Source organism: Bos javanicus, chromosome X (assembly GCF_032452875.1).
Source record: "Bos javanicus breed banteng chromosome X, ARS-OSU_banteng_1.0, whole genome shotgun sequence".
Lineage (NCBI taxonomy): Eukaryota > Metazoa > Chordata > Mammalia > Artiodactyla > Bovidae > Bos > Bos javanicus.
The window spans coordinates 20,146,940-20,162,281 of NC_083897.1; the positions used below are offsets into that span (position 1 = coordinate 20,146,940).

At 43.7% G+C, this 15,342-nt stretch overlaps 1 protein-coding gene across 1 annotated transcript in view; it reads left to right on the forward strand.

Moving 5' to 3' along the window:
• The window catches only part of ADGRG4 (adhesion G protein-coupled receptor G4), a 63,925-nt gene extending 49,085 nt beyond the window's left edge, over positions 1-14,840 (forward strand). Inside the window, 6 exon segments of the mRNA XM_061408495.1 lie at positions 2,731-2,811; positions 6,144-6,424; positions 11,212-11,310; positions 12,206-12,278; positions 12,280-12,340; positions 14,694-14,840. Of these exon segments, the coding sequence (XP_061264479.1) occupies positions 2,731-2,811; positions 6,144-6,424; positions 11,212-11,310; positions 12,206-12,278; positions 12,280-12,340; positions 14,694-14,840 (742 nt within the window).
• Positions 14,841-15,342: the final 502 nt, after the last annotated feature.

Here is a 15,342-nt window from a genome sequence, read left to right on the forward strand (position 1 = left end):
AAAAGTTGCTTGCTCCTTGGAAGAAAAGTTATGACCAACCTCATCAGCATATTGAAAAGCAGAGTCATTACTTTGCCAACAAAGGTCTGTAGAGTCAAAAGCAATGATTTTTCCAGTAGTCGTGTATGGATGTGAGAGTTGGGTCATAAAGAAAGCTGAACACTGAAGAATTGATGCTTTTGAACTGTGGTGTTGGAGAAGACTCTTGAGAGTCCCATTGACTGCAAGGTGATCCAACCAATCCATCCTAAAGGAATCAGTCCTGAATATTCATTGGAAGGACTGATGCTGAAGCTGAAACTCCAATACTTTGGCCACCTGATGTGAATAACTGACTCCTTGAAAAAGACCCTGATGCTGGGAAAGATTGAAGGCAGGAGGAGCAGGGGACGACAGAGGATGTGGTGGTTGAATGACATCACTGACTCAATGGACATGAGTTTGAGCACACTCTGGGAGATGGTGAAGGACAGGGAAGCCTGGCGTGCTGCAGTCCATGGGGTCGCAAAGAGTTGGACATGACTGAGCAGCAACAAAATAGGAGCTGTGTGTGAAGTGGGATGCATAGGATACCTGAAAAGATAGATTTTACCTTCTGCTGCCTTGTGAAGACAATAGCTTCCCAATTAGCTACTCATTTTTTTAGTGAGTTCATTAATGTAGTATGTGCTTTCTTTGGATACACAGTTAGTGCTATTACCCTTGTTAATGTGGCGAATGGAGACAGGCTAGTTTTAAACAAAGCACAATCTAAAACATGGTTCTAGTATACATTGGAACCGTCAGATGTACAAAGACAAAAATAGTCAATACTCCCCTTTATGCCTGGCAACCCTCACCTCGAGTCAACTGAAAGACTGAAAACTGTCATGGAAGAGGTTTCATGAATAATCCAGAAGGTGGATAACACACATGCAGGGGCTGGAAATAGCACCCAATCCCTGAGCGTCACTCGTTCTCGGCTTCGTCTCCTGACCCTTCTTCCTTCGCCTGTTCCTTCCATGTTGGTATTCCCTAGGGCTGGCTTCCCATCTGTTTGATCTGCACATCCCACACACACTTGCTGGGATGAAGGGGAGACAGGCAAGGCTAAGGCTCGGTACTTTTATTGTGCAACTCTGTTCTGAGGGGGCAGGGTGCAAAGCCCCACACCGGGGGAGGTGATGAGAAACTGCATCATAACAGCCTTCCAGAGAGTGTGAGGTGGCAAGTAGCAGACGGCCTCAGAGTGCCTCCTCACAGGACTGCCTTGTCTTCTCGAATTCGTCTTGGGTCACATGGCATTCCACCAAAATTCAGATCAGCCATGGTTCAGGCCTTTGTCTGTTTGGCCTCTGGATCCCTGCAGTGTTGGCCAGGGAGTCTCAGAGCATTTAAATATTAGACAAATGCTGTCAACTGTAAGGAAAACAAATATTAGCCTCTGTTTATGTTTGAAGTTCTATCTTCCTAATGCAAAAGCAGCCTGTTTCAAAGGTTTTATTCCTTTATTTAAATCCCTGTCCAAAGCAGTAGATTTAGTTGTCCACATTTTTTAATAACCAGTGAAGTGAAGTGAAAGTCGCTCAGTCGTGTCCAACTCTTTGCGGCCTCATGGACTATGCAGTCCATGGAATTCTCCAGGCCAGAATACTGGAGTGGGTAGCCTTTTCCTTCTTCAGGGGATCTTCCCAACCCAGGGATCGAACCCGGGTCTCCCACATTACCAACTGGGCCCCAGGGGAAGCCCTATAATAACCAGTAGACACCTTTTTTTTTGGTCTCAATTAGCAAAGTATAATCACAGATTGGAGACTGCCCCACAAGTTTCTTCTTAAATGAAAGGCCTCCTTCCATCCCTCCCTTCAGGGTGGGATTTTTTTCAGGGTGATATTTTTTCCATCGACAGAACGCTGAGCCCTGTGCTAGGTGAGCCACAGACAGACCAGAAGGGACTGTCCTGTTCATCACAGGACAGTGATGGAAGTGGAGGATTTCTCAAGATGCTTGACACTCTGGGCTTTGAAACAGCTTTGGAAAGTAGCTTACAAGACCCCTAAAATGTGTGCCAGTATAATGCTCCTTCTTTAGGAGAAATACATTGTGAGAAAGAGAGAAATCATTTAAGTTTTGCAAATGTAAATGTAATTGGATTTTTTAAACCCCATGTCTATACTCACATCACGTTTGACCACTTTGACTGAACTGATTGCTTTATTATAGTCAGGCTAAATTGACTGGTTGTTAACTGGTCGATCTAGTCAAAATGTCAAACTAGTAACGAGTGTGCAAGCAGCTCCCCTGTCAGAAAAGCACTGAAGGCTGCAGCTGATTGCCTATGCCCTTCCTTCAGGGTGACCTAGACAAAAAGGGACCAGAACTAATGGGCAGTATTGTAAGGGAGACAAATTGGCAGCTGATCATCTGAGCAGAAATGCTTGATGTGAACTTGCATTCCCATGAACGAGACACTTTCACTGCCAAGTTGATTTTTGGCACTTGTGCTATTTTTAATAACCAGTGGGTGTTGTATTGGAGCCATTGGCATGCTGTTAAGCTTAGCAGATTGGAGAACTCCTAGAAATGTTTAACTTGGAAGAATTTACAAACATTTTGCAAACAATGGTATTTTGATGCCCGCACATCTGTGGCTCATTTAAACAGTGCCTTAGTGTACTAGCACTCACAATCATTGATCAGGAACTCTCCCTTGCTTCCTAATGGGATGCCTTTGGCTTGCTTCCCCACTCTGGGAATCCCAGCCATCATGGTGGCAATCATACTCAGTGTGAAAAAGGATCTGTATGGGACTCTGAGCTCAACAACTCCATTGTAAGTACCAGCATCTCTGCTTCTCCAATGGTGGTGGTCTCAACCATCAAGGTATGATGAGATGTTCCTGGCCTGGGCCTTGGTCTTGAAACACTGGCTTCAGGGAGGAAATTAGCCTCAGCCTTTTTACTCTAACAAAGTAATGGGCGCACTGATATAATGGTTAGGTGTCTGAGGCATCTGGACTCCATACGACCTTGGTCAACTTACTTTACCTCTTCTTTGCATTTCCTCCTCTGGAAAATGGGCATAATAATGTTTATGCTCAGTGCTGGGTGCAGATTAAAATGATGCCATGTATATAAAGTGCTCAGCATGTGGCCTGTTCCATGGTAATATGCATCTGGCAGCGATTATTAATTAATTAGTTTATCTATTTTTAAAATTTTTTAGCTGGTAAAGAGCTCTCAAATTTATGAAATGGGAGTATGATAATGATTTAGATACAATTCAAGGAAACAGTAAAAGAAATCGACATAATAGACATGGGCAGCTGTCCTGATTAGAAAGCTCACAGAACTTAGAAGTTGGAGGAGCCACTATAAAGAAATACTGAAGTGGGTTGCAAACCTTTTCTGTATTTCAGCCACAAAGGTCTCCTAAAGAAGACTCCAGCACTTTCCTTTGTAAATTGGCTTGGCCTTATTGTCCTGTTGTTGTACTTTCTCTTTTCTATTTTTGATATACAAGCCCAGCTCTTTGGTTCTCTCACCCACAGGTACCAGAGAATAGCCATTCAAATCACTCCACCTTTCCAGAACCTTCTTTCACAGGGCTATAGATAGTTACCATGCAGTCCTTCAGGCTGTACAACCTCACTTTATACTTCGAATCGCTTTTTACTTATCCATTCTTCATTATCTTCACTCTCTTTATCGTAGTCTCTCAAGTTCTTTTTCACTATAGATTTCCTCTCCCGCTGGATTGCAATCAAATGCACGAGGTCTTGCCCCCCAGACCTCTCCGTCTTTCATATTGAGATGACAGTTTCCAGAGGGTCAATATTGTATTACCACTGCCAGCAGATGCCTCCTAATTATAATTCCTTGTTATCCTTTCTTTCTCTCTTCCCTTTCTTCTCATCTCCTCCATCCTCGCTCCTTGCTTGTTTTGTGACTTAAAGGGTCCCCGATGTTTAATGGTGATTCTTCTTCAAAGATCAAAAGCAAAAGCAAAACCAGAACAAAATCCACTCCACTCTCCCTGAAAAGAACCCTTTCATATGTGAATTGGTGAGGAAAAGGCAGAGTACTCTAAGAGCTTTTTAAAAAATAATTGTATTTTGAAGAAATAGTACATGCACAATGGTATAAAATTCAAATGTACAAAAGGGTAGAGGATGAAAAGTAAAGTCCACTCCCAAAGCCCAGCTCCCCAGTTTTCATCCCTCTATGCAACTCTTATTACCAACAATCAAATTTGTGTAGATATTCTCCTGCACACTTTGTCACCCAAATAGTAGATATACACTGCTTTGTACTTAACATGTCATGGAGATGATTCTCTATGCAAACATATAGTGCTACCTTTTTTAAAGAGTTTTCTATAGCCTTCCCTGGTGGCTCAGATGGTAAAGCGTCTGCCTACAATGTGGGAGACCTGGGTTCAATCCCTGGGTCAGGAAGATCTGGAGAAGGCAATGGCACCCCACTCCAGTACTCTTGCCTGGAAAATCCCATGAACAGAGGAACCTGGCAGGCTACAGTCCATGGGGTCGCAAAGAGTCAGACATGACTGACCACTTCACTTCACTTTACAGCCTTTTTTAAGGTTGAAGGTGATATTTGGGGAACCTTAAGTTCTGGGTTGTTTTTTTTTTTTTTTACCACAAGATTGAACATCTTTATTATTATAAGCTACAGACATTTTGCAATAAATGCCCAATTCATTGCACTTCAGATTGGCAAATAAGCACATATAGGAATGCAGTAACAATATTTATTAAATCTAAATCTATTTAAAAAATCTATTTTATCCAAGTCTAGTTGATTTATAGTGTTGTGTTAGTTTCTGGTATACAGAAAAGTGATTCAGTTACACATATATGTAACAGTTTGTATTTTGCTATTCCCAATCCATCCCTTTCCCATCCCCATCCCCATCGGCAACCACAAGCCTGGGGAACCCTAAGTATTAGATTCTACTGGGAGAGTTAAATGCATCCCTCACCCCGAATCCCATCCCACTCACACAAACACACAAAAGGCACTTGTATATGAAAGTATTCATACCAACATGAACAATATGACCACAGGGGATTTTCCTGGTTCTGGAAAAGAAGTCTCAGCTAAGTTGACACACAGTTATACTAGTAAAGCTTGTCTATATTAAAAAATCAGAGATAATGTCTGTAGTAACTGGCATATTATGAGATGAAGTATCTGTTCACATAAATTACTACATATTTCTTCTTTAATAGAAACTGTAGAGCCATTAATCAATCCAGTGGCCAGAGTTGCCTTTTGAAGTTTAAACCTCTAGCTGTGGTGGGAGGTCAAAAATAAACATCATATTTGAAAGCAATACAGTTAGAGCTGTCCTGTTTTTGTTGCATTTTCATTACTTCTGATGAGCTCATTACTGTTTGATATAACATTCTGAAAAGCCAGTCATTACCTATGTCCTTTCACTGTGATATTTATCACACAAAGCAGAATCTATCCTGCAAATAAAAACTCAGGTGTAAGCCACATTGGGGGGAAAGATATAATTTCATTTTCTGCTGTTGAGGAAGAAAAGAGCCTCCTAGGGAACTGGACTGAGAAGTTTCTGCATGCGTAAGGCAGAACTGTCCTCTAGGATTTCTAAATTGAGGCTGGGAAGAACCCTGGACTGAGGCTCAGGAGATTGGAGTTCTGGTCTCAGCTCTGCCCCCAGTGAGCATGAGTGAAGTCTGTCGGGTTGCTTTACACCCCAGGCCTAGGTGTTCTCACATGAAATGAAACTGACTCAGTGATCTTCAGAGTCTCATAAAAAAATTGCAGTTTAAAAACAAACAGAGTCACAGATGTAGAAAACAAACTTATGGTTACCAGGAGGGAAAGAGGGGGAGGGATAAATTGTGTGTATTGACATATACACACTACTATGTATAAAATAAATAACTAATAAGAACCTACTGTAGAGCACAGGGAACTCTACTCAATATGCTGTAATGGCCTATATGGGAAAAGAATCTAAAAAAGAGTGAATATACGTGTATATATACCTGATTCACTTGGATGTACAGCAGAAACTAATGCGACATTGAAAATCAACTGTACTCCAATAAAATAAGTAGGACTTTATGTTTCTCTACCTCACAATGGGCTTCTCTCCTTGGTCTCTTCCAGTTGTTGGATTAAAGATGATCCTATCTTCTCCATCTCAGTGGTGGCTTATTTTTACCTCATATTTCTCATGAATCTCTCTGTGTTCTGCACTGTTCTTGCTCAACTGAACTCCATGAAATCCCAAAACCAAAAGACTTGACGGAAGGTGATTCTACAAGACCTCAAAGGCACAACAGGCCTGACCTTCTTACGTGGTCTCACCTGGGGGTTGGCCTTTTTTGCCTGGGGACCTGTGAGGACCCTTTTCTTATATCTTTTTGCCATTTTTAACACTTTGCAAGGTAACTGTTGTTTCTCTGTACCTTCTGTGGCACAAGCTAGACCTCCATCAAAGCTCTTACTGCTTTAGAAAATCTTACCTGTAGTCTTCAGTATTTTTTCAAAGGAGGAAAAAATAATCCAAGAGGCCTCTGCTGTCAGTGACTGACAGGAAGCCATTAGAAACATTGGCTAGATGTTAGGGCTTCATTAAATGAGCCCACTCTCTCTTACTCAGGGATGTAGAGAGCAACCCAGATAGCTAACTCAGCTCCAGCTAGCTGGCCACGTCTTTGTGGAACACTGATTGGCAGCACTTCCTACAGTATTCATTGCATCGATAGATCATGCTCCTAAGTGTACACATTCAAATCCTATTGAACATAGAAATTACTGGGCAGTGGAAACATTGAACTGTTGACCCTATAGACTCTGGCTGCATCAGATATCCTCATATTGTGGGAAGGAACCTGGTTAGGAAGTTCTAGAGCCATAGAGGATTGAAGGTGGAAAGCAAAGAGCAGTGGGTCCTGGCAAGAAGCCAACGTTCTGATCTTGGTTTTACTACAAACCAATCTTGAAAAAGTTACCACAGCTGGTTGAATTAGCTGATCCTAAATTAATGACTTTATAGCCCTGCACTGTCTACTTTCTGGCAAAAGGAGCAAATGATTACTGAAGTTATTAAATGGAAGACCAAGGATGCCATGAAAAGTAAAAGCTAGGGCTCTGGTTTACATATCTCTGAGTAATTGCTGCTGTTTGTTTTAATCTGATGTTGCCTAGTTAAAATTTTTGGCAAGAAGAGGCATACAGAATAATCCTGGGTGTCTCAAACTCCACCCCACACCATTATCCTCAAGATTGGCTCAGTTCATTTGGGCTTCTGGGGCAGGCTGGGAATCGACCTGGGAAGTCCATTGAGTTAGGATCTCCTTTATTGCTCTTAGGGGCTTCCCTGGTGGCTCAGAGAGTAAAGCTTCTGCCAGCAATGTGGGAGACCCGGGTTCAATACCTGGGTCGGGAAGATCCCCTGGAGAAGGAAATGGCAATCCACTCCAGCACTCTTGCCTGGAAAATCCCATGGACAGAGGAGCCTGATAGGCTACAGTCCATGGGGTCGCAAAGAGTCGGACATGAGTGAGCAACTTCACTTTCACTTTATTGCTCTTAACCCTTTTATTAGAGTAAAGGGAGCTGGTGATCCCATAGGGTGCTCAGCAAGAAAGAGTACTATGGTCAAAGAACTTTGGGGAATGCAGAAAAGTACCTCCCTCACTCTTGAAATGGCACAATGTACCTTGGCATCTACAAGCTCTGAGAAATGCTGCTGGGGGAAAAATGTTAAAACTTTGTTTCAAATTTGGCGTTTTAAAAACCTCAGAATCCTTTATCATTGTGGTTGTTAACCCCTGAGGAAACTTGGGAAATGTGAATTGCTCTGCAGTTACTTCAGGCCAGTCATTTACAAGGTGCTGCAGGGGGTGGGGGAACAATTCAGAATAAGGTATACTTTGACTGCAAGTCCTGTGGTTCAAGAAACAGTCTCATTTTAGAGCAATGAGGTGTATCAACTGAAACTTTTTGGGACTTCCCTGGCAGCCCAGTGGTTAAGACTTCACCTTTAATGCAGGGTGTGCTACTTCCATCCTTGATCAAGGAGCTAAGATCCCACATACCTCATAGCCAAACTGAAGCAATGTTGAAGCAATACTGCAACAAATTCAATAAAGACTTTAAAAATGGTCTACATCAAAAAAATCTTTAAGAAAAAAATAAAGAAACTTTCTGTTCCACTGGATTCTACCAACCAGCCAATTAAAAAAAAAAAAAAAAAACTTTTACTTTCTGGCCACACCGAGTGGCATGCAGAATCTTAGTTATCTGACCAGGAATTGAACCCATGCACCCTGCATTGAAGTGTGGAGTCTTAACCACTGGACTCCCAGGGATGTCCCTTATATAGCCAATTCTGATTGGAATGTAAAGAGACACAAAGTGTGTTGTTTTTGTCCGCATGCCGTCTTTATTCCTTCTGGCAGTGGGGACAGAGATTTTAGAAGCACTGCACATCACTGTCACACGGCTTCCTTTGAGGCTGCCAGCACTTGGTCGTATCCCAGATCACTGACCGAGGCCCTGGCGATGGTTCTACATTTTACTTCCTGACTTTACCTGGCCTCCACTGAGATACCCCGGTCTCAGCAGCATGATGCTTTGAAAACGGAAGTGCCTTGCTCTAGACTGTGTACGGAGGTGGATTCAGAACCAAACGCCTGTGTGGATTTCTTCTTAAGCAGTTAACTCCAGGCTTCTCTCAGGCACACGAGCTCTGAGGAGAAACACACTCAACCTTATGGAAACAGGGATTAAAGCAAAAGCTGACGAAAGAACCGAAAGCAAAGAAGTTTAGAGCTACAAGCAGGGGAGGGGTGTTTGTAAAACAGCACATGCTCCATTCTCACGCTGGAAGGAGAGAGTCCTCTCTAAATGGGAAGCCTGGATGGGTAGATGCAGAATCCAATGAGATATCTCCTGAGGACGAAAACCAAAGCCCCACAGATCCAGCATGGACAGAGCCAGGCTGTCTCTGTCTGTCAGATAAGCTTTATGTCAATCACCAAGCCTTCCTAGTTCCTAGTCCCGCCTACAAGATAGAATGTGCCATCTTGCAGAGAGGGGGTTTTCGGATCTCGGAGTTTAAAACTCAAGTTCCATAGACATACACACACACGTACACGTCCCAAATATTCAAAACAAGAATGCAATGAAACAAATGAACAAATTAGCCATTTAAAAGACAGATGGCAAGTTTGCAAGTTTGGCTGAAGGGGGTTGCCCTGTGGTCAGGTGTGAAAAAAATGATGCTCTTGATGAGCTATTTCTGAAGGAGGGATGCACAAATAAAAATACAGGTGGCAAAAACCTGCCATCTTCCCTCATGGCTATGTGCTAGTGAGTAAGCAGATCAATCTGTTATTGGAAAGAAAAAGGGAGGCTGTCAGGCAGAGAGGGAGAGCTGGCACGCAGCTCATTGCAATTCACAGAATAACCTTTAAGTCTGAGAACTAGCTAAACTCCGTGCAGGAAATCAGAGCAGTAAGAGGGGCTGTTTGTCACTGTGGCCCCCTTATTCCTGCTGAAGTTGAAGGAGTTTTACCTGCTCTAAGACCGAGATTGGGGTGTGCTCTCATCAAGTTGCCGGACTACCTTCCAGGTGGTCACTGCTTAGCCAAAGAGTGAGTGCTGCTGGCTTCCTCACCACAGTGGTTCGGTTACAAATGGAGATAAACCCCTCAGGGGAGGTAGTGAGATTTGTCATTCTGTTTAGCCTCCAGATTGCTGCCTCCCACATGAAATCAGAGAGTCTCAGGGCTGGGGCTTGGGAAGCCACATCTTCCCATCAAGTAACAGTAAGCCTCCACCTGCAGCTTCCTAGAGACAGAAAGCCCCCCACTCCATGAAGCAGAGCATTTAATGTCCCTTTTTTCTTTCTTTCTTTTTTTCTTTTTATTTATTTATGGCTGCACTGGGTCTTCATTGCTGTGCAAGTTTTCTGTAGTTGTGGTGAGCGGGAGCTACTCTCGTTAGTTGTGGTGTGCAGGCTTCTCACTGAGGTGACTTCTCTTGTTGCTTCCCTGGTGGCTCAGTGGTAAAGAATCTGCGTGCAATACAGGAGAACAGGGATTGATCAGGTTTGATCGCCGGGTCAGAAAGATGCCCTGGAGAAAAGAATGGCACCCCCCCTCCAGTACTCTTGCCTGGAGAATCCCATGGACAGAGGAGCCTGGCGGGATACAGTCCATGGGATCATGAATGAGTAGGACATGACTTAGCAACTAAACAACAACTCTTGTTGCAGAGCATGGGCTTTAGGTGCACGGGCTTCATTTAGCTATGGCACATGACAAGCTTAGTTGCTCCTTGGCATGTGGAATGTTTCCAGATCAGGGGCTGAACCAGTGTCCCCAGCATTGCAAGGTGGATTCTTAACCACTGGCCCACCAGGGAAGCCTTTATGGTTTTATTTTTATTTATTTAAAAAATTTTAAGTCGCATATATTTATTTATTTACTTAATTTTTGGCCATGTGGCATGTGGGGACTTAGTTCCCCAACCAGGGATTGAACCCATGGCCCCTGCATTGGAAGCACAGAGTCTTAACCGCTGGACCACCAGGGAAGTCCCTTCTTTCTTTTTTTAAAATTGAAGTAATGTTGCTGTACAGTATTATTTAAGTTATGGGTGTACAATATAGTGATTCACAAGTGTTTTAAAGCTTATACTCCGTTTTACCCATTATATATTGTAATATGATTACCATTGTAGCTTCTAATCAGCTCTGAGGGTGGGGGCAGGGTGGGTAGGGAGAGAAAGACAAGGAGCCAGAGAGAGAGAGATTGTACAATGTCTTTTATAATCTAATCTTGCAAATGACGTGCCATCACTTCTGCCATATTTTATTCTGTTGGTACAATATGGGAGGAGACTACATAAGGATGTGAATGCCAAGGTCTGGGCTACATTGAAAGCCATCTCAGAGGCTGCTTCTCACTGCACATCTGACCTCTCAAGCTCTAGGACGGACAGTAGCCCAGGAGGAAAACTATGGTTGATGTGAAATCCTGATACACTTTCTTATTATCACTGCCGTTGGGAGGGAGCTAGAAAGGTGACCTCAGAAAACTAGTAATAGCCTTGGGTTTCCTTGGGAGGAGTATTGATGGTGACAAGAGTAGGCTTGAGTCTAGGCACTGGTGACTGTGAGTGAAAGAAGCTGAAAGAGACTGACCTTCTTCTCCTGACTTAGGGTTCCTCGTTTTTGTGTTCCACTGTGCAGTGAAGGAGCATGTGCTGCAGCAGTGGCTGCTTTTCTGTTATGGGTGGTTGCGACTGGATAACACTTCCGGTAAGATGCCGTTTGGGGTAGTTTTGACTTTTGCAGCTTTTCCAGACTGATGAGGTTAACTGGCCTCCTGACTTGAGTTCATACAGCGTTAGCATCCAATGGAGGCTGTTTCCTTGCCAGGAAAATGATTTGTACTTTTGTGTGGAGATGAATGAAGTCAGGTGAAGGATGTGATTTGGGCCATATTTTAACTTAGTAAGGCTTCACTTTGGGCCTAAATTCCTTGGACTGCTTGTCCTTGCTGTCACTTGAGTCTCAATTCAATTAAAAGAACATTGATTGAGTGCCTACTGTGTTCCAGGCACTGGGTCCCAGGGGCTTTCTGGCCCATAGCCAGATGTGGGAAACAAGGAGTGATGGTAGAGGAGAAGAAAACTTGTCAGCCTCCCTCAGATGGCTGGTGGGCTGCCCAGATGCACCGAAGGTCCTTCCCGCACAGTGAGGGATGTAGTGGACTCTGGTGTTGCCACTGAAAAGAGCTCCAGTCCAGGCAAACCAGTTTTTTATACATCCAAAGGCTCTTCCATCCCATTTAGGTAGCTTCTCTCAGTCTCCATGCAAAGCTCAGTTTATTGCCTTTAGGGAAGGTGGAGCTTGAACTGAAAGATTCTATAAGCAGCACAGAGATCCTGTTCCTTTTTGCTGGGCATGTCAGTAACCTGCTGGTCCCTGTACTGGGCTCTAGGGGAAGGAGGCATGCTTGATAAGTGAATTGGCTCTGCCTGTACTGCACATTATGGTTCAGACTTACTTTTCACTCTTTGAGGTACCCAGAGTGAACAGTCTGTACGTTGAGCTTTATATTTTTAAGAGGATTCTTGAGGTATAATCTACCCATTTGAAGTCTACAATTTGATGAGTTTTCCATTTTTAACTGTTTGGGGTGCCGTTTCAGATGGCAGCACCTGGTGGGCTCAATGTCAGGAAAGACCGAGGAAAATCTTTGTGCACAACTTGTTGACATCATCTGTCAACTGCAGCTAGTTCCGTTTTGAAATCTTTAGGCTCTGCCCAAGGCACTCCTGAGAAACAAGCTCCCCAAATGGTGAGAGAAAAGGCTATGCTACCTACACTCATATTCCAGAGACACTGAGTTAGTATGAGGCCACAGATGCCGTCTTGGGAAATGATTCTTCCTCAAGATGACATGCACAGGTCCATGTGTACACCCAGGCTCACTCTGGGCCGAGAAACTGTGCATAGATGCACATACCGAACTGAGTGTGTGCAATGCAATGGGTGGTTAGGTTAACGGAGGAGAGAAAAGACTGGAGGTAAAAAAAATCATTCATGGGTAATTACAAATGATCATCACACACTGTTAAAATCCAAGGGCACCTTATATGCTGTTCAGGGCAAGCCCCTACTTTACAGATGAGGGACCTTAAGCAGGAAAAGGAGAATGCTTTATGGACAGCCACTCAGCCCACCAGCAGCAGAACTGGGGCCAGAACTCAGGTCTTCTGGCTTCCAGGCTAGTCGCTCATTGCACACCCTTGAGAATACAGGCTGCGCTGCACGTCACTCTTGGATGCTCACCTTCTTCCATAGGAAGCCAAGTTTCTAGGTACAGTGACTGATGTTGAGTTGGAGCTGGGTGTTAGGAGGGAAAGTGTAGTGAAAGGATTGGTCTGAAAGCCTAAGGTAAAGAGACAGGCAAACTAGAGCAAGAACTTAAGAACTTCGAGGTGGTGATGTAATGCCTTCGTGTTCTGTGCTTCCAGCTGTATCGTACTGCAGGTTGTTTTCCTTTCTTAAAGACCAAAGTAGAGTCCAGTCAACACACAGAATGCCTCTGGTGGCCTGGCTGTAGTCATTCTCCCACCATCTCAGTGCTGGTGGTGGAACATCCTCATCCATTGTAGTTTTAATTCTATTGGCTCCTTCAGCAGTTCTATTTCCAAGAGCTGCAGCCAATCTGGAAGCAGTATGATAGGTTAAAAAAAATAAAAGCACCAAATTTGGAGTCAGAAGGCTTTGGCTTAAGCCACTAACTCTGTGACCTTGGGCACATCACTTCCCTACTCAGAGTGACATTTCCTTACCTTCAACATGGTGGAGGGTGGAGTGGGGGCCAAGATGGACCATCTCCAAAGTGTCTATCAGCTTCAGGACCATGTGAAGCAACATCATTTTCCAGTTTAGGCTCATTGACTAGTGTTGGAGTCTCTGTCTCCATTTCTGCCTGGTGGTGCATATGAAGAAAATCTTTCCTTGGCCACAAGCATCCATCAAACTCTGGCCAGCTAACCTGAAGATATGTTGGTGCTCATATGGAGGCACTGATGAAGCATGGCATAAGGGGGGCCAAATTGTGGGAGTTCCTTGGATAGCAATAGCTGTGACTGATTGGGGAATATTTTTCTAAGAAGGTGAGTTACTGCTGGCTCCCCTGCTGCCTCTGAGGGATATTGTTTCATTAGCAAATATACAACACAAATGGACATGTTTTTCTTTGAAAGAGCAGTAGTAAATACCACATCCTGGATTGTAATGTTGTTAGACCAAGCTATAGACCTGGAGAGCCCAGGTGCCTGCAGCCAGCACCGAGATGCTCGTTATTTGTGACAGTAACTCAGCCAATGGGGCAGGATGTCCAGCCTCTTGGGCCACAGGTTCTAAAACTGCAATCTGGATGCTGCCATCAGATGTATGGCGGCCAAAAACTTGGTTCCATTAGCACTGAGTGAAAACTTGCGCCGTCTGTACCACTGCTGCTGCTGCTGCTAAATCGCTTCAGTCGTGTCCGACTCTGTGCGGCCCCATAGACGGCAGCCCACCAGGCTCCCCCGTCCCTGGGATTCTCCAGGCAAGAACACTGGAGTGGGTTGCCATTTCCTTCTCCAATGCATGAAAGTGAAAAGTGAAAGTGAAGTCGCTCAGTCGTGTCTGACTCTTAGCGACCCCAGGGACTGCAGCCTTCCAGGCTCCTCTGCCCATGGGATTTTCCAGGCAAGAGGACTGGAGTGGGGTGCCATTGCCTTCTCTGCTCTGTACCACTAGGCACTCTCAAACTTGAGAAACAGCTGAACATTCAGAGCAAGAATATCAATTTCATAGGAGATACAGATAGGTGTGCTATTATTTTGTGTTGTCTCTTCCTGAAGGCCTCCATTCTTTGCCCATGACTAGCCTCCCCTTGGTTAAGGTTACCGTGAATAACACAGCTCGTAAGTCATAATGCAGGTTGAACGGATGCACTTGTAATTGCCTAACAATGCTGTTAGGATGAATTAATTCACCCCAGATTTAGATTAAACTATCTGAGGAAAGCACCACAACTTTTACTTCCTGTCTAATTCTTCTATTCATTCCTTCAATTGATAAACATATCTTTTGATGCTACTATGTGCAAAGCCTGTAATGCCACAGCTGAAAATGCTCTTTTTTTCCCCAATGCAGACTACTTTGATGAAGATCCCAACTGTTTCTCTTCCTTGAGTTGTGAAGCTGTGTCTAATAGTGTGAGAAGAATATTACCTGAGGAAATCAAAATGAATTCCATTCACAAACAAAGATTTCATAAATAAATCCCGGCAGAAATCCCACTTTCCCCCACCCCCAGATTGTGGAAAATGTTGAATTTGTAAAACCATCTGCTCCAACTTCATATTCTAAATATTATTTTGGAAGGGGCAGAATGAGATAGCATTTAGTGAATATTAAAGCTAGAATAATTCTCCTATTCATTGTAATAGTTGTTTCCTCTCTTTTGATAGAGAAGACATGAGCCTATATTAGGGGAGAACTGTCTACAGGGTTAGAGATTTTGTTTCAAAAACTCGTATGTCCACATCCTGAAAGGAAAAAAAGATCATGGTCAGAGTCCTCACTGCACTGAGAGTCAAGCAATTTTAGGTGGCCCAAGTTTCCAGGTACCCAGTTGGTCTGACATGCATGCAGGAAGGAGAGAAGAAAAGTCACAAGGTCATACCTTTTGAGGAAAAAAAAATGCTATCCTGTTGGCTTGTCATGACAAAGCATCTGAAATCCCCATTATTCAAGTTACTCTTTTGATTGGAGCCCCTTATT